We start from the raw sequence: 24977 nt of genomic DNA on the forward strand, positions 1-24977 counted from the left end.
GTAGAAAATTTTAACTTCCAAAACTGATTCTGTTCTTTGGCATTCAAGAGAGCTTTAAATTCATTCATTCACCACACACTTATCAATGACGTTTTCTGTGCCAAACACTGTGCATTTGTTTGCAATCAGTTGCTGTGTGCTCCATTCGTTTTCTACATGATTCTCATTACCCACTTATTTTGTGCCTCAATTTCCTAATCTAAAAGAATGGCACTTTTATCATTTTTGCCATCTATTTATCTGTCAGGAGCATTAAGAAGTAGCACCTATGTTTGGGATGAAGTAAATGAATAATTACCTAAATTTTTGTCTAGATATCCTAAATCACGTCAAAAAACAAGGTGTGGTTAATTTCTTTGAATATTCCATGAATATTCGAAAAAAAATTTGTGTCCTCTCTTTTTGTTATGTCTAAAAAAGATAATGATAAACTGCGAAAAATATATGAAATTTATGTTGGACAAAATGTTACTATCTCTAGTACAGGGAGATTCTATAATTTGACTCTATTTTAAAAAAATAGGCAAAAGATATGAGCACCAAATCTTTCAAGAAGAAATATAGATAATCAATAGATACAAAAAGATTATTATTTGCTATTCCTTTCTATTGTTTTCCCATTCTTTATTTTCCTGATTTCTAGACTTATCTGTATTACTTTCTCTTTTATTATTTCTTTGGGTTTCTCCATGACATTTTTTCTATTTCTTGTTAAATTGAATTTTTAATTCATTTATTTCCATTCATTCTTTCTTTTTCACTTTTATAAACATACTTTAATCAATACATTTACCTGTATTCCACAAGTTTTGACATAAGATTACTTTTCTTATCATTTAATCCCATATATTTAAAATTTTGTCTTACAATTTTCTTTTTTTTTGCTGAGGTAGATGCACCCTGAGCTAAAATCTGTGGCAGTCTTCCTCTAGTTTGTATGTGGCTGCTGCCACAGCATGGCCACTGATGAGTGGTGTAGCTCTGCGCCTGGGAACTGAACCCAGGCCACTAAAGCAGAGTGCGCCGAACTTAACCACTAGGCCACGGGGCTGGCCCCTATAATTTTCTTCTTAATCAGGATTATTCCATACCATATCTTTTACTTTCCAGATATATAGATTTTTAAACTTATGTTTTTCATTTCTAACTTCCTTTGAATAATAATCAGAAAACATGTTCTATATGATAGCAATTCTTTGGAATTTATAGGTTTCCCGAGTGAAACCCATAGTGCATAGTCAAGTTTAGCTTCTTTCACAGGGGCTCTATAAGAATTTTGTATTCTCTATTCATTTGTATACTATGCACATATATATTTAAACATAAATCACATTATTGAAATTTACAAATTTGAGTATGTTTAGTTTTTTAATCTTATAGTATCTGAGAATGATTTGTTAAAGTCACCAACTAAAAATGTTCATGTATTTACTTTTCCTGTTATTCTTTCTTTTTTCTTTTTGAGGAAGATTAGCCCTGAGCTAACATCTGCCACCAATCCTCCTCTTTTTGCTGAGGAAGACTGGCTCTGAGCTAACATCCGTGCCCATCTTCCTCTACTTTATAAGTGGGACGCCTGCCACAGCTTGGCTTGCCAAGGGGTGTCATGTCCACACCCAGGATCTGAAGCGGTGAACCCGGGCCACCGAAGCGGAACATGTACACTTAACCGCTGCACCACCGGGCCAACCCCTCCTGTCATTCTTTTAGTTGTTGTTTTATGTATTTGGGAGCAATTTATTTAGTGTATATGTGTTTAAAGTAACATCATTTTCTTAATACTTTTACCAGCAAATATTTCTTCACAACCTCTTTCATTAGCCTTAAATTCTATTTAATCTGATACTGAAACCACTATCCTGGCTTTCTTTTCATTCATATATGCCTAATATATTTTCTTGTATTTATTTATTTTCACTGCTTCTATATCCTTTTATTTTAAAAGTGATTCTGTACACAACATATTCTTGGATCTTTAAGTCTTTACCTTTTGCTTGGTTACAGTAACTAATTAACACATTACAGTTACGATTTGGAGTTACTTTACCCATACTAGTTTAAGTTCTCTATTTATCACACTTTACTTTTGTTTCCCTTCCTTTCTTTTTTTCTTTTTATTCCCTTTCCTCTTCATTCTGGATAGATCAGTCTTCTGCTGGCTTGAACGTCGCATATTGTATATCTGGTTTTCTAGTAGTCATCCCTTATTTATTCCCTTTCTCTTTGCCTCCATCTCTCCAGTTTGGGAAAACTTTCTTTAGTATCTAGAGCAAGGGGAACTGACTCTTAGAGCATATCTTCTAAATCTTTTGCCTTTGCCAGGTCCTTAGGTTTTGAAACCTGAAAGCCAAGAACGGGCTCTTCTGTTACCTGTGTTCTGCTGTGTCATCCTTTTCCTGGAGCAGCGGAGATGCAGTGCCCTGGCTGCCTGGGCTGGGGGACAGTTACAGGGAACAAGGAACAACAGGGGGGAAAGCCCTGTTATTATCTCAAAATGCTATTCAGTCACAAATGCTTGTGCTCTGTATGCCATCTCCAGTCAGAACTCCATCACAATTTTTGAGAGGCATTTTATTATTTTCTAGTATTTTATAATTAGTTGGTGGATATATTTAGTATGTTTACCTGAAAGTAGCTAATTAAATCATTTGGTATATCATCTCTGTGATATTAAAACTCTTCTCTTAATCATTAGTTTCTTAAATTCTATTTTGCTATCTATTCAATTCAATTTACTCCTTCACTTAATATTACTAAGAACCTATTGCCTGCTTTCTGCTGGAAGAAAACATGGCACAAAACAAATAATCCCTCCTTTCAAGATGCTCTCTTTGTAGTGGGGACACAGACAAATCACCTAATAATTATAAAGAACGTGATAAGAGCTATATTAGTGGAATGTATAAAAAAAGAGAGCAGGGGCCCGCCCGGTGGCACAGCGGTTAAGTTTGCACGTTCTGCTTCGGTGGCCTGGGGTTTACTGGTTCGTATCCCGGGTGTGGACGTGGCACCGCTTGGCAAGCCATGCTGTGGGAGGCGTCCCACATATAAAGTAGAGGAAGATGGACATGGATGTTAGCTCAGGCCCAATTTTCCTCAGCAAAAAGAGGAGGATTGGTGGCAGATGTTAGCTCAGGGCTAACCTTCCTCAAAAAGAAAAAAAAAAAAAAAGCAAAGAAGAGAGGGCCGCTAACTCTGACTGCAGAAGTAAGAAATATCTTCACAGAAGATAAAACTTCTGGGGTCGGCCTCGTGGCCGAGTGGTTAAGTTCGCGCGCTCCGCTGTAGCGGCCCAGGCTTTCGCTGGTTCAGATCCTGGGCGCGGACATGGCACGGCTCGTCAGGCCACGTTGAGGTGGCATCCCACATGCCACAACTAGAAAGACCTACAACTAAGATATACAACTATGTACCAGGGAGGATTTGGGGAGATAAAGCAGGCAAAAAAAAAAAAAGATTGGCAACAGTTGTTAGCGCAGGTGCCAATCTTTAAGGAAAAAAAGAAAAAAAGAAGATATGACTTCTGAGTTGGTTCTTGACCAGTGAATGAGTATTCAAGTAGTTAAGGATGGGGGAAATTCAAATTGTGGGGTGGAAGGAAGCAAGAGCAATCAGGGAGAGGAAGAAGCCTATGAAGCTCAAAAAGACATGAGCTTGTCATACATTTGGAAATGAAGAGATTGTCTGGATGTGGGAGGGGAGGGAGGAGCGGAAAATGTAAGACTAGAAAGATTTGTGCTTGGAACTTTAGGAAATGTATCTTCATTTAGGGATTTTTAAGCAAGGAAGAAAAGTAGATATTGAGGAGAGGGCACAACATGGAAGAGAGAGAGACACAGAGAGAGATGCAAGAAGAGAGAGAAAGAGAGACAGCACACTTGTGCTTGGAAGCAAGGACACAAGCGAAGAGATTGTAACAACTCTCCCATCTGGTCTCATTACACCAGCTCAGGTCGTTATATTTCTCATGTAATATAAATTTTTTAAATAGGATTTTCTTTTTAAAGATTTTAAAATTTTTCCTTTTTCTCCCAAAGCCCACTCCCCCACCCTGTACACAGTTGTGCATTTTTAGTTGTGAGTCCTTCTAGTTGTGGCATGTGGGAAGCCGCCTCAGCGTGGCCTGATGAACAGTGCCATGTCCGTGCCCAGGATTTGAACCAGCGAAATCCTGGGCCGCCAGAGGGGAGCACGCAAACTTAATCATGGGGCTGGCCTCTTTAACTAGGAATTGACTGGATGTTACAACTTGTAATTAATGCTGACACCATTAATGTAGATTGAGATATTAGAGGAGCACTTTTTTTCTTTTAAATATAAGTATTCACTTTTGGATATCATAGGTAGAGGTGTCTACAAGTCTATTCAGAAGGTATTTCTTACAGATTGTTGAAATGCTTTTCATGAGCATATTCTTTTTTGGGCAGGGTGGGGTTGAGAGTGGAAGGGTTGGGGGCCAGAGGTTGATTTATTGGCCCATCATTTAGTAAACATCATAGACCTGCCAATTCTACCAAATGTTTTAAGGTTGTATGTTGTCCTTTTACCTTTTTCTAAATTCAAATGATCAAATATATAATTGAACACTTTTTATGTGCATGCAATTCTCTAAGGTTCTGCAGATGATACAATGGTGAGAAGAAACTAATAGCATAGTTTACCACCTAGTTCATGCATGTAATAAGTCAAATGTATAAATGATTATAAAACAAGTTATATAAGACACAATATATACTATAGTATAATAATTTTGTTGGACAGAATAGGATAGATTAACAATAAGGTAGTGAACAACTCCACAATCTCAGTGGCTTAACAGAAGAAAAGTTTATTTCTCACTCAAAAGAAGTGAGCTGTGTGCCTGGGAGATTCTCCAGGATGGCTGTCCTCTGTGTGTTGGCTCAGCATTCTGGGCTGCTTTGATCACCAGGAACCTGCATGTGGACATCTTGTTTCCCTGATCACTGCTGGAGGGGAAGATCCGGCTGGAGAGCAAGAGTGGGCTGGAGCGGCAACTACTGGTGATGAAATGCTTCTACTCAAGATGTGACCCAAGTCACTTCTGCTCTCATTTCACTGTCAAAACAAGTCTTGTGACCACGCCTAACTTTCAGAGAGCAGGGAAGAGCTATCTTCCCATGTATCAGGCTGCAGAGAGGATCAGATAGTTGGCAAACAGTGATGATGCTCATTAATGCATAGTCAGAGAAACATCACAAAAAAGTTACAAAGAAAGGGCTAAGGACATTCCAGAGCAGGAGGCGATCACTCTTAGGATGTCATGTAATAAAAGACGATTCTGTTTTTCCATCAATGTGAAAGTTGTTTCTTGCTTTAACTTTCTTTTACCAGTAGGAAATGGCCTGCTGGGGCTCCAAATTCAATACTAGGTCCCGAGCTGTTGATTTGGTAGAACCCACAAGACTTCCACTTCCTAGGAAAATGGGATCTGATAACAGTTTCTGGTAAGGTTCTAGAAAGTTTCAGTCTACATTCCGAGAACTTTTCACTGTTTCTTTTTTTTTTCAAGATTGGCACTGAGCTAACATCTGTTGCCGATCTTCCTTTTTTTTCCTTCTTCTTCTCCCGGAAACGCCCCAGAGCATAGTTGTAGGACCTTCTGGTTCTCCTACGTGGGACGCAGCCTCAGCATGGCCTGACAGCGGGGCTAGGTCCGCGCCCAGGATCCCGCCAAGAAGCGAGCAAACTTAACCACTCAGCCACGGGCGGGCCCCTTCACTGCTTCTTGAAGACATCAGTCTGTTTTGCACAAAGGTATGGTGGCGTGGTTAAACCAAATGACTAAACCTAAGAAATTAATAATGTCTCCATCTTGGAGCTTAGATGTTTATTTACAAGAGAGGCATAACGGTGCACCCAGAAATTCAGCATAGGAATTATAACGGCAGTTGATCATAGGGGTCTTACGTAAATAGCATTAAAAAAAAAGTCCCAGGGCCTTATAGAAAGGGGGAATACCATTAAACTAAAAACAATGAGAAACCCGTGTTTTCGTCTTCCTGTAGGCACTCTGGAGAAAGTTGGGAACTTTCAGTGTCTTTCCCGTTTATTTTGTTTACTTCTTATCTAATTTTTACTTATAAATTCTTAATTATAATTCAATAAGAGTAAAAAGAGAGGACAGTCCAATTTGCTAAAATGGAAAACAATTATTTCTCTAGTTCTCTGTTTTAAAATTAGAACAATCAGATTATCCCTATAACGTTTTTGAGTTCCTTGGAAATATGCATTACTATGTATAAAAGAGTGAGAAATCTCTATACTAGCTCTAAACTGAGTGGATATAATAAACAAAATGCAATTTCTTCATATTTTCAGAAGTTGGCTGCTTTAAGAGCTAGGAAGATTTATGTTTGTCATACAATGTTATATTTTAAAGTGAAATTGGAATTAAAAGGTTTTATTTTAATATTTTGACTTAAAACAAGTATTTTTTGAGGTTATAAGGAAAGAAGATTCAGAAATTATTTTGCAGCCTTTAGAGGAAATGGAAACCAAGCAAACAGTATTAATAAAAAAAAAATCCCGGAGCTCCATTAAGAGCGGTCCCCTCTCCAGAGGGCAGCAGAGACGCCTAGAAGGGGACCGCGATCTTGGGGACCCGAGAGAGGCCGAGTTGCTTCGGGCAGTGCCCGCGCCTGGCGCAGGACTGCTGCCCCAGGGGCGGGTTGGGACAGCGGCCGGAGGAAGAGGCGGAGAGGCGACTTCACAGATACGCTTTTATAGGCGACGCTCTCCGCCCGCCGGACGGAAGGCGGGGTAGCAGCCGGATTAAAGCTGCAGCCTGGAAGGAAGGAAGGAGCGAGGGAGGGACGGGAACACTTGGAGGAGGAGCAGCGGGCTGGGCTGCGGCGCCGGGAGGAGCAGCGGCCCCCGCGAGGCCACGTTTTGTTTTTATTTTCCATCGGAATAGTTCCCGCAGGCCCTTCCCAAGGACTGATCGCGCCGAAGCCCGGCGGTCCCGACCTTCCAGGTGACAGCCGGTCACCCTGGTAGGAGTCAGCTCCGCCCCAAGTCCCCCCTCCCGCCCACAGACCTATTCCCCGCCCCGCCTCCGGGTCCTGCCCCGGGCGAGCGCGGCGGCCGCAGCGGTTCTGCGGCGGCGGCGGCGGTGGTGGCGCGGGGCCCTGGGCGCCGTCCTCTGCGCGCGCGGAGCCGCGGCGGAGGAAGGGGGAAGTTCAGCCCCTCGGCGCGCGCCCAAGAAAGGAGGATGCCGATGTAACCCGCCCTCTCCTGCTATTCGGCTGCCGGGCGCTCCCTGGGTGCCCGCCGCCGGAGCCTCCGAGCCCGCCCGGGGAAGTGCCGCATGGGGCTGGGCCGCTGAAGCGCCGAGTGCAGGGGCGCGCTGCGCCGAGGTGGGCGCAGGGGCCGGGGGTGGCAGTTGGCACAGTTTCGGCGGCGCCTTCAGCGCGGGAGTTGGGGGCGCGGCGCGCCTGCCCCGCCGCCGCGGTGCCTTCGGGAGACGAGAGTTATGGAGCCCCCCAGCTGCATTCAGGATGAGCCGTTCCCGCACCCCCTAGAGCCCGAGCCGGGCGCCCCTGCGCAGCCGGGTCCCGGGAAGCCGGGCGAAAAGCGGTTCCGACTGTGGTACGTGGGAGGGTCGTGCCTGGACCGCAGGACCACGCTGCCCATGCTGCCCTGGCTCATGGCCGAGATCCGTCGGCGCAGCCAGAAGCCCGAGGCGGGCGGCTGCGGGGCGCCGGCGGCCCGCGAGGTGCTCCTGGTGCTCAGCGCGCCGCTCCTGCGCTGCGTCCCCGCGCCAGGCGCCGGGGCTGCGGGGGGCGTCGGCCCCGCGGCCGCGCAGCCCAACCCGGCCGTCTTCATCTTCGAGCACAAGGCGCAGCACATCTCGCGCTTCATCCACAACAGCCACGACCTCACCTACTTTGCCTACCTGATCAAGGCGCAACCCGATGACCCCGAGTCGCAGATGGCCTGTCACGTTTTCCGCGCCACCGACCCCAATCAGGCAAGACGGCGGCTCGGAGGCGCGGGGGAGGGTCCAGCGCACCCGGGAGGAGTAGCAGGGTCGGAGGCGCTGGGACATCACGTTGAGGACCGACTGTGGTCCGGCTGCTGGCGCGCGCCCTCCACGTGGCGCGCGTGAGCGCCCACTCCCCTGGCTGCTTTGACCCGGAGTCGGGGAGCGAGCCTTCGGGGGCGGGCAGGGTGGAGGGAGCGCACGACCCGCGGGAGCAGGGGAGAGAGAGGTGGGGCGGAGAGCGGTCCAGCGACTGTGGAGAGGGCGCGTCCTAGGAAGATCGCTTGTCCCGGAGGATCGCGGTGTCGGGGGTGTGACTGGAGATGGCATGCCTGGCCTTGTCCGCGTGTGTGTGCATGTGTGTGAGAGGGGACGCGGGAGAGGGTTGGGTTCTTAGAGGCCCCGAACTCACTCTCGGTCTTGGTTAGGTCCTGCACTTTAACCCATTTGGACGGTCGCGTCCTAGTCACAGCAGCTTCTGAAGGTCTCGGGTCTGGGAGGCTGTTTCTGAGCGGGGCTTAGGAAGAAGTTCATAGACCTTGTCAGATTGCCAGCAAAGTACGAATCTGCGTTTAGATGTTGAGTGGAAAGAAATGTTTTTTTTTTTTTTTTTTTTTTTTTACAACACTAATTGGAGACAGAATCCATACCTACTTAGGTGATTTAAAACTAAGGGTCATAGAAGAGGTCAAAATCTGTTTTCTAATGTCATTTCTCCAGAGTTTACTGAATCGAGGTGTCTGTTACCAAACAGAGCATTTTCACTTCCTTAAAACGCAGACGCAGTCCTTTATCTAACGGCGAGAGGAATCCAAACAAAACTTTACCTCAGTGATTGTGTCTTTGAAAACAAAATTGTCTTTAAAAGAAAAATGTGTAAAAGATGTTTACCATATCGAAAGACCCCAAAATGCTATACTAAAAATAATTACTTAATGTTTGCAAAGTACTTTAGATTCTTTGGAAAAGTGTTATCGAAATATAAATAAATAAAGTCTCAGTTGCCCCATGTGGTTGTTCCTTTTGGTAGCTGGGAAATTAGTATTCAGATGAGAAAAACACCCTATATTAAATAAAGCTTTAATTTGTTTCTTAATTTATTATTCTAGTATGGGGTAATTGAACATTTCTGCTTGTCCAATAGTTTCTCACAAAGGGCCTGTAGCTGAATTGAAGAGAATAAAAGCTCATTGTCTTAGATTTCGTCAGTTACTTTGTAAACTAGTTTAATGTCCTAACACTCAGAACTCCCACTGTGAAGAGAGCCATTTGATGTGACCACTGTTACACTGTGGTAAAATACTTTATTGCAGATTATCTCAAGATCCTAATCATGTTTAAAATGAATTTCATTTTATGCTTATTTGTTCAAAACTTTATTTTTAGCTTTCACCTATGTTGAAATTGGAGTGCAACATGCTCTTTATTTCTAGAAGTCATCACCATCTTTATTAAGATTTTTTTGGTGCTGTCAGTAAGAAGGAAGAAATTGCATTTTCCCAGGACTTTAGGGAACGTTTCATGATTCTTGGTGTTTTATGTCAAAGTTATTTTCTTTAGATCTGGTACATGACACATCATTGCTAATTTCATTGATGGTCAGAGTTTGTTTATGGGTTACAGCACCTTGAATTCTTAACAGCGGCTGTTGATTCATTGGTGGGTCAACTAAAAACATCCCCTTGTGTTTACCTTCATTTTGTATTTAGGTGTTAGAGGCTGAATGTGCTATTACTTTACAAATGATACCAGGCTTAGGCTCATTTCCTGCTTTTGGTCCTGTAGGAGCAGTGGAAGTCATATGGCTTTTTGGTGGAAGGAAAAAAACCCCTGACTTTTCCTGCTTATTGCCATTTCCCAGTTGAATCTTTGGTCCAAAGATATGTATTCCTGTTTTCCTCAAACCTAGAGAATCGCTGGCAGAGGATTGTTAATTTGAAAGGCCACATGTTGTCTGCCTAAGGAGTACCTCCAGCCAGAAATCAGGGGTTATAAACTCAAGTGCCTGGGAAGAGGGTTGAGTGAGGACCTTGGAGGACTGGTTGGTGGGTGTCCTTTCTCAAGATGGTACTCGGCTCCAGTTGGAAACTGCATTAATAGAATACAAGTCTAGTGTTGCTGGAGCTTCTGATGTCCTGAGAGAAGGTGGAAATCTGGATTTTTCTTTGCGTCCACATTTTAAAGTATTAGCAAATACTTGAAACAGTTAAGTTCCTACCTGGGCCAAACAAAACACATCTCAGGGTTGGCTTCGGAGATCTAAGGGCTGTGACTTTGGATCTTAGGCATAAATATTGTTGAGTGGAGAAGTGCAGTCATCAGACACTGTGTGCTGTTTGTCACGTTTCCTTCTGAGCATCTGAATTCGCTCAATATGGCTCTCATAGTAGGGGGAGTTAGGACCATTTTGGGGGAGAATTTTTAAGTAAAACTCCCAGAAGTGATGATCCTGCAGTTGAACTTGTTAAAGGGATGAATTCGTCACATTATTACCGTCTAGCAGTGTCCATTAGGTAGAATAGAGCTCTGGATGGTTCTGGGCACCTTTGAAATAGGAAGGAAAAAGACCTGCTGTTTGCTTTGCCCCTGAGTTCTACATTTGAAGTGGAGAATTATTTAGTTGGATTTTAAAATTGTTGTCGAGAGTCTACTAGGTGTTTTCCACAGTCACTGAACGAAGTATGGAAGGTAGCCTAGAGCAGGAGGCCTGCAGACATCCCCAAACAAACTGGCCTCTGGTTTGTCTCTCATGCCTACCCCTTTTCTGAAATAGGCCTGTCTGTAGGATGGCCATATAATTTATTGTTTAATCTAGGACAATTTTTATTGTGAAAAGGGGCACTGCCAATAATTAGACAAGCATAACAAGTATAAACCTGGACAGTTTAGGGCAAACCGGGACATAGGTGACCATAGCTAAATGGTCAAGTTTGTGTTTATGCCAAGCCACTGAGATGGAGGTTTGTGGTTTCTATATATACAGTGATAATATTTTGCAGAATATCTATTCACACATCTTTTCGGGTGGATCTACATGTGACCTCAGAGATATGAGTGTTGTGCTGGTAGCTTTGCTCTGTTGTGGGGGGTTGCCATGGTGATGTGCCTTCTGACTCCACACCTGCCTGGTGGGTCAGAGTCAACTTTTAAGGATGTGTGTCTGGAGGAGCAAGCACCTAGCCAGAAGGGCTAATGAAGAGCTGTTTCTCCCAGATGCAAAGAAAGGTGAGTTTGGGAGCAAACAAACCAGTTCCAGATCAGATATATGCCAATGTAGATTGGTTCCCATTTACTCAAGCCTGTGTAGTCTTGCATAGAAGGAATGTCAGCTTTGGCACATTTCAGCCAAACTTGGATATTTGAACTAGTAAAAGTGCTTAACTCTACATACGATACTTTAAAAAATCCCAGCGGTGTAAGTTGAGTTAAAACTTCATGTTAAAAATCCCGCTGGCATAAATATCTGATTCTTTACCTAAGATCTAGGGTAGGTCACTAATATTCTTTAAATGTTTATCTTTACTTTCAGAAAGAGGCTGTGTGGCATTATCTCAATTTCCCTATTAAAAAGCAGAAATTGTTTTATCTTCTTATATTTTACAATATTAAAAAAGCAATAGTTAGTGTTTATAAATATTGTTAGATTAAAGATGATAATTAATATTTGCATGAGACTCAACAACATGAAAATTATATTTCGTAATTATAGAATGAGCCATCATTTAAAAGACAAAAAACGTGATTGCTATAATTTTCATTGATTTTGTTTCTGTATATATTTCTTGAAACTCGCAAGAATGTGTTTTCAGAGATTTTACAAACTGTGTTCTTAAAATTAAAAATGAACTTGATACCGTTTTTTTCCAATTCTAAGTTCTCTAAATCTGTAGGTTTTTTGTTCCTCTTAAAATATTTAGTATTTTTTGAGCTTTATTCAGGTAGGCAATTTTCAACTTAATTTTTGTTGATATATCTCAAGAGGGTCATTTCTCAGTTCTTCCGCGTAGTTCATGGTCAGTGGCTTTGGGAGTGTACTAGTCAGGAAATCAGAGAAATAGAAATCTGGAAGTTTTCCCATTTCTCTCTCTGCTTTCTGCATAGTTTGTGCTATTCTGGATGAGTAGGTCTTTCTCTCTTCATGCTTGCTGTGGTCACGTTTTTGTTCTCTCCCCTTCTCCTGATCTGAGGTGGAGGCTAATTTGCCCTGGCTCCGTGGTAGAATCTTGACTGCAGAATCTGGGGGAAGGTAAAAATGTGTGCCCAGAGCCCCCCAGTTGTGAGGAAATATTATAATGAAGATTGAGGCTGTTCATTATCAGAGCTTGTTTATCACAAGCCAGAGGTTCAAGAACTTGAGTGTGTGTCAGAATCACAGGAGAGCTTGTTAAAACAGACTAATCTACCCTCTTCCACCCTTAGTTTCTGATGCTAACAAGTTCCCTGATGATGCTCAGACTACTGGCCTGGGGACCACAGCTTGAGAACTACTGCCCTCGATGATTTTGTTCATTTGATTGGTTATATGACCACTTCTGTTCCCTTAGTTGTTTTTGCAGTTGTTCTCATACTTGAAAGTTCAAGGTGAGTATGAGGAGGAATATCTGACTACAGTAGATTTTTAAGAAACTCTTCATTTTCTAGCTTAACAGCTGTGTGTATCTTCTTCCCTACGTAGACATTATTCTGCTAGGCATCATAAGGCTATCCATATGTTGAATGAAAACTTTACCTTTCAAGCAAAAGTTTTAAGTTCTGCAGATGAAATAAATGACTTTTTAGGAATATATTCTAATTTTAAATTATGATAAGTTTTTGCAAACATTAAAGCTTTATTTGCATCCAGAGAAATAACAGCATTCAGCATGTTTGATATACTAGCTATTAAGAAGACCAGACAAAAATAAATAGAGAGTTGACAATTTGGTGAATAAGATGACAGCCAGTCTGAATAATTAATCCGAACAATTCTGTTAACTTTTTTTTAAATCTCAGGGCCTTTGTTTGTTTTTTGAAGTCCTCTAGATGGTTGTTGAAGAGTCCCATTTCCTTTGGGCTATGTTGGCATGTCTGAACCAAGTCAACATGCAGTCACTTAGATGTAGCCCCTTGTAAAATGAGGTAACAGATCAATTATAATTTAATTTAGTAGAATATACAGGAAAAGGATTTTGCTTTGATTACAGTCTACATAAAATATTAACACAAATTTAATAACTCATTGTGAGGCATCAACTAAGGATGTTATTGACTTGTTTCTTTAAGGTTATAACGATACTGTACACCATAGTTTGTCTGTCTGAGTAACTTTTTAAATGCATTTCCTTAAAAGCTAGTACTTATTGAGCTTTTGCTGGTGATGGCACTGCCTGTAGTGCTTTTATTAGGAATCACATTTTATCTTCACAATAACTGTGTGAACTATGTACCAGCATCCCCCTCATTTTATAGATGGGAAAACTGAGGTATAGATAGGTTAAATTATTTCCCTAAGGACACAAGGCCTATAATAAAGAAGCAGATTCCAGGGGCCAGCCCTGTGGCCGAGTGGTTAAGTTCTTGCTCTCTACTTCAGTGGTCCAGGGTTTTGCCGGTTTGAATCCTCGACGCGGACATGGCACCACTCATCAGGCCATGCTGAGGTGGCATCCCACATGCCACAACTAGAAGGACCCACAACTAAAATATACAACTATGTACTGGGGGGATTTGGAGAGAAAAAGCAGAAAAAAAAAAAGAAAAAGAAGCAGATTCCAGTCCAGGCAGACGGATTCTAAACCTGCTACTCTACAATGCAATTGTTGAAAAATTAGTTTTTAATTGTTAGTGTTATAAACTTTTATGCTATCACTTTTTCCCACTCTTTTTTTTAATACAGTAGGTTTATTTTAGTTTGTTTTTCAACCTTATTCAGGTATAATTAACACATCAAAATTGTATATATTTAAGGGTATGATGTCATGTTTTGATATACCTATCAAATGAAAGGATTACCATAATCAAGCTGATTAAAAGACATATCCATCACCTCACATGGTTATTGTTTTTTGTGCATGGTGAGAAAACTTAAGATATACTCTTTTAGCACACTTCAAATATATAGTATAGTATTATTAACTATAGTCACCATGCTGTTTCCACATTAGATCTTCAGAATTTATTGATCCTGCATAACTGAAAGTTGGTAAGCTTTCACCAACATCTCCCCATTTCTCCCATCCCCCAGCCCCTGGCAAGCACCAAATGCATAAATCGACCGTCTGCATTGAGGAGTTTGACTCTTTTAGAGTCCATATATAAGTGAGGTCATGCAGTATTTGTCTACTTTTCCCCAGTTTTATATTAACAATCTCCACAGTTAAATATGCTTATTAATTTGTAAAATGGTGAATTAATGCTGAATGCATGATTTGATATAGTTATGCCAGTATGTACTTTTGTTTTTATGGGAAATAAAAAGTCTATATGATTCATCAGGCTGGTGAAGCTGACCTCTGGTGTATCTTTTTCGTACTGTCCTTAGGAATGGCCAGGAAGTAAACTATGAGAATTTATTTGTAATTTTATAACTACTTTAGTTTAGAATGAAAACTCTTTAGGATATGTATTTAAGAACAGGTACAATCATACATTTGAATATATTTTATAGAATCATAAAGTATATAAGTATTATAAAGTTTTAAAAAATATAATGTATAAAATGTTAAACTGTATTTATTATAATATAGAAGTATATAATTATGTGGTATTAAGTATAAAATTATAAAATATAAAAATAATGCATCTTATCTTCATTATAAAACATATACAATAAAGCAAGAAACATTGGCACCAAGTCAAGCCATCTTAATTGCCTTGGGTTAGAGAGAAAAGAATATGTAAATTTTAAGATTAGATAAAGCCCAGTGACCTGATGTATGAAGTATGGTTTTGCAGGAGTTCAAATAGAGAAAAGCGGTTCAAAAAAGAAAAAAAAGAAACACAGGGTTCATAGTAACAGCTACATGCTGAGTCTGTGCTGTAGCATCGGTGCCATAGTCATATTGTTTTAGAAAGTAGCATCTTTCATCACATTGAATTTAAGTTGTTAGTCTAAATGTAACTGGCTTTATACTTGTGTTTGTGGGTATTTTGTAAATTGGTTTTGGTTTCAGCGTTGTTTAAAAGCTAGGGCTACAAGCATATGAAGCTTATATCTAGGTTTTTGTGAACATATTTAGACAAAGTAACAGTAAAATAATTATATTAACATTTTAACTTACCTTTAAAAGGATTCTGAACCACCATAAGTTTGGGAAACTTTGGGTTTAAACTTTCAGATGTTATTTAATATGTCCCTGATAATCTATGATCATATGACAGAAAGGGAAAAAATATAGGATTAAAATTTTAGTTGGTTTAATTTCAGACCATCTTGACACAGGTTTCTGCAGTCCCTCCAAAAGGATATGGGACTTATTATTTTGTAGGTTACTGATCTCTTCCAAGTTTCATTTCTCGTAAGAGGTTGGGTTGGAAAGAGGATCTCGAAGTAATGGTATCTTCCTGGCTAAATATAGAAGCCTAAATTTGCTGCTTCAGCTCTTTTATGTTGTGGATGCCCTTAACCCGTTGGATAGTCTTCACTTTGGAACTGAAATCATTCATTCAGCAAATTTTACGTGAATTTGTAAAATTCTCGGAGTTAGAACCATGGAGCTTCATACAATCAATATTATATAACCTGAGAGTAGTTTATCACTAATTTCAGATTCTAAGTCAAACAGTGCTTCCGGTTGAGCACATCAAGTAGTCTTTTGTATCTCACAATTGTATCTTCTTTTTATATGTCATAATTGTATCTTCATATGCGTTTTCTCTAATAGGTTACATAATCTGGACAAATACGTTTATGGCTTAGGGCTTTTACAAACCACTAAGCAAATCTGTTTTCAGGCCCTAAATGGCTCCCAGCTTATTCAATTCACCTCTTGCCCTGGTTTCAGCCACTTAATTCTTGTTACCTGGGCAGCCAGAGAGACTTTTCTGAATTTACCCGAAATTAAACTGATGTCCTTCTTGCTTGCTTCTCCAAATATTTCTTCCCCTCAGATGTCCAGTAGCATGCTCTTTATGCTTGTTGGGATACCTCATTACTCTGTGTTGGGCCGCCCTGATCCTGTTGCTCACTTTGAAGACCACCCAAAGCCAATTGCCTAACTCTTTAAATATTGTGCACTATCTGCTTGATTGAATATCTTTCCAGTTGTAGAAGTTGATCTTCCGTTTTCTGAGAAATGATCTGGTATCTCATCCTTGCACTTTCCTGTTGGCTCCTTCTAAGGCTGTTAACCCTTGTGTACTGATTTTATTTTAGTTTTTATATGGAATTTTGCAAAGGCCTGTTAGCATGAACATAGTCTAGTGGTGGTAGTGGGCACGACTCCTCTATATTCATCCACAATTCTTTTATCTAATTTGAAGCAGGTTCAAAAGGCAGATCTCTGCCCACTTTCTAACAGCAATATTAAAGAAATATCAGAACAGGTGGTACTATATTCTATTTCTTGACACCCCTTTATATTTTAACCTCCTTCATTGATGTTAAATGTTTTCCATTGGTCAAATTATTCTCTTATAATAATCAACAGCATTTGATAAATTTGTTTATTTTATGTTCATGTAAATAAAATGTGTTAGTCATAGCAATAGAGACTATTAATTAATAGCTAATATGCCATTAGGGATCTGGAATTTAATTGGTGTTAAACATTTCTTTCTATTGGAAGTTAGGTTGGAGACATATTTGGAATTGAATTGTTCATTTTAATATGGCTCGCCACTACAACATGACGAGTGGTATAGGTCTGTGCTCCGGATTTGAACCTGTGAACCTGGGCCATGCAAGCAGAGCATGCTGAACTTAACCACTATGCTGTGGGGCTGGCCCCTAGATATGTATTAATAATATCTCTAAGCAATATATATTATTTTCTTTAGCATGCATCACCGGCAGGGTTTGTTATACTACTGATGCTGGACCCCCGCCCCCAGAGTTTCTGCTTCCGCAAGTCTGAGGTGAGGTCCAGAATTTGCATTTCTAACAATTCCCAGGTGATGCTGATGCTGCTGGTCCAGGACCACACTTAGATAACTACTGCTCTAGACCAGGGGTCGGTAAAGGGGCCTTTGTTTTTGTGATTACAGTTTTAATTGAAAACAACCCCACTCATCTGTTTACATATTGTCCATGGCTGCTTTCATGCTACAATGGCAGTATTGAGTATTTTCCACAGAGATTCCATGGCTACCAAGCCCAAAATCTTTATTATCTGGCCCTTTACAGAAAGTGTTTGCTGACCTTTGCTGTAGACAATCCTGTTAAAAATAGGTATGTCTATCCCCATTTTATAGGTGAGAAAACTACGTCTGTACTTTTCCTAAGGACACAAGCTAGCAAGTAGCAGATCTGGGTTTCCAAACCACCTGCACTTCTAACACCATTTTGTAAAATTTTTTTGATGGTTCCCAAATTTGTCACTGTAGCTCAGCCCTCTCCTCTGAGCTCCAGCTTTTTTCAATATCTAAATGCTTACTTGACATCTGCACTTGAATATGTAGTTGCTGATGCCAGTAAGCCAGGAATTATATTTGAGTCCTACTTTTCACTCCCCAGTTTCAGCCCTTGAGGGAAGTCATGTTGATTCTGTTCCAAAACTTAATTTTAATGTGTCCACATCTCTCCATCACCACAACACCAGCCGAGTCTGAGCCCCATCATCTGTTGCTGGGACTATTAGACTTCTCAACTCTTTGTCCTGCTCTACTGTTGCCCTCCTATCCACGGCATCTTCCATGGAGCACTAGGAGTGGTCCTTGTAAAACACAAACCAGGTCAGGTTCCCTTTGGACTCAGAGTAATAGGCAAATTTCTTCTCACGAGATCTTGTATGACTCCACCCCCATCAGTCTCATCTTCGACTGCTCCCCTCCAGCACACTTTCTACATTTCAGTCATCCTTAAACAAGCCCAACTCTTAGATGACTTCAAAGCCTTTGCATGTGTGGTTCCCTTTCTTTGATAGATTTGTTTTTTCTCAGGTTTCAGTTCTTTGCGTAACTCATGTGTCACTTCCTCAAATTGGTCCCTGTGACCCTCTATCTAATAAAGTAGGTAGATATCCCAATTTTCCACTTCCATCTCAGCCCTTTACTTGTTTCCCTTTTGGCACTTACATATTTAAAATTAATTTTTTAAACACTTTCTGGAGGTACTGTCACCACTCCTAGAATGTCAGCTCCATGGAGAGAGAGAGCTTGTCTCTTCATGGTTGTATGCTGGGGAGCCAGTTCTATAAAAGGGTTCATTCCAACAAACTGGAGCTAAGTGGAGTAAGCATTGGTCCCTGGCCTCAAGGAATTTAAATCCACTGGTGAGAGTTTAAGGTCTCTTGGCAAGGACAAAGTTATTAATTTTAACAAGTGTTGATTGTATTGTTTGCACAATATTATTTTTTTGTTATAAATGTTAAACATTTTAGAGACATAATACTGATAATATTGAATGGGATTATAAGGCAGGCATTTTTTAATAAGCAAATTATGTAGTTGCTGAAAAAATTTTATAGACTAGTTTGAGATGGACTTTGTTCCCTCCTATCAAAACACAGGAAGTTTACTAATGCTGCCAACATGAGAACAGGCATCTCCAGGGCCTTTTCTCTGAATAATGTGAATCGAGCATTGAGGAATCTGGAAGATGATCAGCAAGAGTGGTGTTGTGAATATATCCTTGCAATAAGTGGATTATTTTTCAGTTTCAGTTCAGTTCAGTTATTCAGGCTTCTCTATGCACACATGATCTCATTTGGAAGACTGCTTAGTTATGTAATACTTTGAATGGCTTCTGCAGGTTTTTACTCCCAAATCTAAAATGCACCATTTTCGTAGGCCCTGATTTTCTTGTGTGTGTGAGGAAGATTGGCACAGGTGTTAGGTCAGCGACAATCTTCCTAAAGCAACAAGAGGAAGATTGGCCCTGAGCTAATGTCTGTTGCCAGTCTTCCTCTATTTTATGTGAGATGTCACCACAGCATGGCTTGATAAGCAGTGCTAGGTCTGTGCCTGGGATCCAAACCTGTGAATCCCGGCCCCTGAAGCAGAGCATGCGAACTTAACCACTACACCACTGGGCCAGTGCCGTCTTGGGCCCTGGTTTTCTCTTTTTTTTTTTAGATTCGCACCTGAGCTAACATCTGTTGCCAATCTTTCTTTATTTTCCTTCTTTTTCTCCCCAAAGCCCCCCAGTATACAGTTGTATATTCTAGTTGTGAGTGCCTCTGGTTGTGCTGTGTGGGATGCTGCCTCAGCATGGCTTGATGAGCAGTGCCATGTCCGTGCCCAGGATCCAAACCTGCAATACCCCAGGCTGCCGAAGTGGAGTGCGCAAACTTAAACACTTGGCCACAGGGCTGGCGCCAGGCCCTGTTTTTTAAGACTTATCCTAAAAAGGACAGAGAAGGCCTAAGAGGTGTCTCAGTTTTTTTTCATTGAAAAGGGAAATGAAAATGGAGAGGAGATCCATCAGGGTCAGACTAGGGATTGGGAAAGAAAAAAACTCTGGCCAATGTCCGCAGTGAACTGTTGACTGAGAATAAGATGTAGGATTTGTATTCTGGATTTCTTTATTTGCTTAGTCAGCATGCCCTTGTAATAGAATAATTACTTCCCTTGTATTCATTTTATCTAATGTTTATAATAAGAGCAGTTGATGGGTTGATGATAGTTTTCACTGGCCACTGGGGCATGAACCAAGCTTACAAAGTAAGATAGTATTCATGCTGTGCAGTATTGCTGTGGGTTGAGGTTCTACTTTAAAGAAAAAATGACACATGGAAAGATGGCTTTATTTTTCCAGGAAAAATTTAAAAATACCAGTCATTTGCCTTTATAAATAAAGGCCCCCTGCCACTTCCTCTTCTCCTCAAAAAAGGGCATTTTCTCCTCAGTATCTCATTGCCTTCAGGCATAATCTGTCTACCTATGAGCGTCTCCACAATTTCTTCAGCGTTCAATCCCTTGTGTGGTGTAGCTGACCCCTTTTGCTCCATTGATGAAGCTGTGGGTGTTTTCTTTCTTTTAAGATTGGCCTTGAGGTAACATCTGTTGCCAATCCTTTTTTTCCTTCTTCTCCCCAAAGCCCCCCTGGTACATAGTTGTATATTGTAGTTGTGAGTGCCTCTCGTTGTGCTATGTGGGACGCCGCCTCAGCATGGCCTGACGAGTGGTGCCATGTCCACACCCAGGATCCGAACTGGTGAAATCATGGGCCACTGAAGCCAGGTGTGTGAGCTTAACCACTTGGCCACAAGGCCGGCCCCGCAGTCTGTGTTTTCTAAATGAACTTCTCTGTTTTTGTCATCATCCTTTATTAATGATTGAAATGATCTTTGAAAACCTGCTTTCCATTATTAAGCTTGGCTTGAAGACACAGATATTGCTGATGCTGCATTGTTGAAAACAGCAAAATATGGCTGCTTATTAAGGCCAAAGGCAAACATGGAAATAGTTTCATAACATGTTTGCTTATTTACTAAGGTTGTTTTCTTTTACTCCCAAAGTGGAGGATAGACTCACGGGTCTCTTCTGTAGAGGGACAAGCTGTAATGTACATAGTGAGTAGGAGAGTTGATATTCGTTAGCATTGGATTAGAGTTACCCTGTTTCCATTAACCCATTTACTTAGGAACCAGTCAGGTTAATAGGTTTTGTGCGCATGTGATTATACCCATTAATAGTTTCTCTGGAAACATTGTTTGCTCTGATTTTGCTATGATCTTTCTTCTGAGAGCAGAATTAATTTTGGACATTGACAGTGGGAACTGACACATGTATGCCCTGTAATTTTTCCTTAGCTACTTACTTTTCCAGATGATCTATTTTTAAAAGTCATGCTGCCACTGTGAAAGAGAAGTACAACAAATGCTTTACATGTACTTAATCTCCATAAATCTGGTGGAGACTTTGAACTGTTTAGTTTAGTAAAAATTGTTGATTTAAAAAATGTTTGTAAAATTTCTTCTGTACCTGATACTGCAAAGGGCTTTGTATGTTTTCAGTTTTTGGTTCTTACTCTCAGTGAACAAAATGTTCACTTGTCTAATGCAGGTGGGGTAAATACAGGAAAATCCCATCCTTAACTCCTATCATTCTCTGTTTTGAACGTGTTCATGTAAGCTCTGTCTCAAAAGAAGTGACTAACTCCTGCTTGAGTTTCTGTTTGCTGTTTGGTAGCTTTTCGAAGGAGAAAAGACCATTTATTATTGACTATGCAGGTGTGACCATATGGAACAGAGGTAACAGACCTCCAGCTAGAGAAGCCAGGCAGGATGCAGGAAATTGAAGGTCTTGGCCCCACTTTTCCCTAATTAATTGTATAATGTGAACAGTCTATTAATCTGGATCATGGTTTTTCTAGTTGTTCCTTTGTTCATTGCCTCGTTCATTCCTTCCCTGTCTATTCATTTGTTCGGTTATTAGGTGAATTGAATGTTTCCTCTGTGCCTGGTACTGTATTGGATGCTGATATGGAGTGGGGTATAAAACAAATGCATTACCTGCTTCATGTGTCTGATAGTTTTGTGGAGGAGTATAAAGAGCACCTGGGCTCTAGAGTCTGATTGCTGGGACTCAAAGCTCCACCGCTCGTGGGCTCCATGGCCCTGGAGCACCCCTCCATACCTTCATCTCCACTTCTGTAATATGGGGACGATAGGGTTGTTGTGAGGATTGAGTGAATTCATTCATATAAGCACTTAGAACACTGCCATCTAATAAGTGCTCTGTAAGTGTTAGCTGCGTATCCACAAATATCCAATTTCAAATCATGATAAAGGCTGTGAAGGCAAAGAATGTGGTGCTCTGAGAGAATAAAAAGAGGAAACTTACTCTAGATTGGATTATGTAGCAGATTCTCCAGCTCTCTTTTCCTCATAAAATGTTAATGTTTTCTTCCTTTCTCTCTCCCTCTGCCACTCACCCATAGGCTGCAGGAAAGCTGGCCCCATCCCCAGCTCCAAGATGGGAAATGCCATTGATTTGTTCAGGAATCCAGGCCCAAGCCAGTTTATAAGTTTGTACCTGGAGATCCAGTGGTCCCAAGGATTGTATCTCAGTTTGTGCCAATGCAAGAGGAGAGAAGTTTTCTTGGGGCTCCTGAGAAAGTTTTCTCGTAGGTTGTTGTGTGTGAACTTAATATCTGGAACTGTTATAGTCGTTTCACTACGAGAGTGGTGATGAAGCTGAGGAGAGCACTCTTGAGAGAACTGGAAAAAACTTCCCTGAACTGTGATGGGAACAAACCTGATTACCACCTACCTGCAACTTTTTCAGTTTATGTGAGTGGAGTTGGGTTTTCTGCCACCTGTAGCCAAAAGCAAGAGATGGGTCCGGGAAAGCCTCTTGTGGAGATGACGGCTAAAGATGGTGCCCAAGTTTGCTGATTTTTTACTAATGGGTGGATTTGATACCATTTACAGATATGAGGAAGGCTGGTTGGAGGAGTGGGGGAGAAATAGGTTTTAGGGGCTAAATCAAGAGTTCTCATTTGTAAAATGAGAGGGCTGGATGTTCACAGTTCTTTGCAAACTTTTTCTTTTCCTGACCTAAGATACCTGAGAGAGATGACATCCTTCCATCAGTAGTTGTGATTTCTAGAGCATTGGCAACCTTTTTCACCAACACTGGGGCCAGTGAAATCAGAATCTTGGCAGGGGGTGGAGAGGATAATATTGGGTATTTTTCAACTTGATTTCACATCAGAACATAGTGGGGAGTTTAAGAAGAGTATACATGTCTGCTCATTTTTGGGCCCCTCCCCAGATGTGTTGAATTGGCATCTCCAGCGTGGGACCTGGGAATTTATGTAAAAGTGGGTAACTGGGGTGCAGCCAGCTTGGTACTTGTATGCAGCCTGGATTTGGAGACACGGTGCCTTAGGGGATGCAAGGCCCCTTCCTGTACAGGTTTTTGGTTACAACTCCAGGAACCTAAGTTCAGGAAACTGCGAGACCCATAGGAGCAGCCACAGCCCCGTCCTGTTAAAATGCCCCCGCTGCCGTCATGACACTACTGCTTTTTATACCATCTCTGGTCAAATTGTTGTGACATGTTTTCTTTCTACAGTGACAGTCAAAACACCGTCTCTGACTGCAGGCACATTGGCAGTATTTCGAGTGTTATGACAGTTACCAATGCTTAGGTGTTTGATTAATGGTTATTAGAACATTTGTCACAAACAGCAGTTAAATCACTTTACATATCGGTAGCTGGGTAAATTCTATGAGAAATCAGGTTGTAAATCAGCCTCTAACCGTAAGGTTGTGTTCTGCAGTCATTGCAGGGACGTTATTACCCATGCTCTGTGGAAGCTACATAATACCCATCTGTCGTCAGAGAGAGAGAAGGGGTCTTGGAGAAAAAATGAGTCAAGGACACACTGAAGCGTAATTAGGAGCAGTGTTATAAGCAGTGGGGGAAATGAGATGTCTGTGATGGGGCTGAGCCAAGGAGGGTACTGGCTCCAAGGCTGAGACAGAGCCTTCAAACAATGAGATGCTGTGAAGGAAGAAATTGCCCTAATTAATGTAATTAAGGTCATTTGGGGCTGCATTGGCAGACAGGCAATTTGCCCAAGGTGGTAATGAGTCTCACAGCTTTGGAAAATGATGCTCCATGCATTTTGGGAGAAATTTAGCTCTGCTTTGCCGTATCTTCTTTTCCTCCAGTCTCTACCCCCATAGGTTTGTGAGTGGTGGAAGGAGAACATTTAGTCCTAGAAGGAGGCAACGTAGCAGCTCTTCTACCTAGTAAGAGATAGGTTTATAATTTGACTTCCCCAGAAAAAACCACGATGTAAATAGAACATTCTTTGCTTATTTATTTTTGAAGTAATATACACTTTGGTCGTTGTCTTTGGTATCATATTGAGCTTCAGAACGGTGGACACATTTGGGTTTGTTCCTCTGGTTCAATCTGCTATCCATAATTGAACTGGATTTTATATTTAAAAAATAGTTGACCTGGGCAAAACAAAAATAATAATGGTGTCAGCACAGGATTTTAGAGGATGATTTTTGGTTACGTGTTAGACAGTGGAAGCCAAGAGAATCTTGTAGTTGTCAGAATGTTTTAATTTCCTTGTCACCACCATTGTTATCAGCTCCACCTTGGCCATTAACAGATGTTGGTTGAGGCTAATCAAGTGTAAGTTTAACGAGTTAGCTCTGGGAATAAGAGGTTTAAGCGATTTCTACAAGATGCGTTAATTATACGGGGAAGCTGTTGAGAGAACACACATTTGTTGGGGAGCTCCGTATTCCCTGACGTGAGATCTGCACTTAGTCTCCAGGAATGTGGAAGTTTCAGGGTCTAGGGTTTGAAGAGAAATGACAGATAATTAACACTTAAGGTTTTTGTTCTTTAATGAAAAGTCACTCTTCATCTATCTGAGACTTTTTGAAGTCAATACATGTACCTGTATGTAGGAAATGAAGAACTCTGGAAATTTTAATGGCAGTGGTTTTTCTGTCATTCTCTGTAAAGATTGTGGCATTTATGGGTCTGATCAGGTTAAAAAATTTTTTTAAATGGCTTCATGGTGATTTCCAAGTTGCTCAGAAATCTAATCATGCCACTTTGAAAGAACATCTTGGTAGAGCTGCAAAGTTTATAGCACCTAGTAATTTTTTGAAGCTGTAGTATTAAAGAAATTTATAGTTTCATTACCTGTGGAAATGGGAGCTCAGAGTATATGGTAATAGAAATCCACAGACATTCCTTCACTTGGAGTCCTTTCTGGAATGTGGTGAGGAACAAATAAGCATAGTCTTTAAGGCTTTTATCTTTTAAGCCATTACTTGCATTCCTTTTATGCCATTTTTTTTATTGTAGATTCTAAGAGGTGTAAAAAAAAAGTTAAAAAAAAGTGGTCAACTGAATA

At 41.0% G+C, this 24977-nt stretch overlaps 1 protein-coding gene across 4 annotated transcripts in view; it reads left to right on the plus strand.

Moving 5' to 3' along the window:
- The first annotated feature begins 7111 nt into the window (after window positions 1-7111).
- Window positions 7112-24977, plus strand: part of TBC1D4 (TBC1 domain family member 4) — a 172717-nt gene continuing 154851 nt past the window's right edge. For 2 of the 4 annotated variants that reach the window (XM_046665082.1, XM_046665083.1), the window contains exon 1: window positions 7112-7990. In XM_046665082.1, coding sequence (XP_046521038.1) covers window positions 7493-7990 — 498 coding nt within the window. In that variant the 5' untranslated portion in view covers window positions 7112-7492. The remainder of the gene's footprint in view (window positions 7991-24977) is intronic. The other 2 variants (XM_046665084.1, XM_046665085.1) reach the window with 2 other exon arrangements.

This window comes from Equus quagga, chromosome 6, assembly GCF_021613505.1.
Source record: "Equus quagga isolate Etosha38 chromosome 6, UCLA_HA_Equagga_1.0, whole genome shotgun sequence".
Taxonomy (NCBI): domain Eukaryota; kingdom Metazoa; phylum Chordata; class Mammalia; order Perissodactyla; family Equidae; genus Equus; species Equus quagga.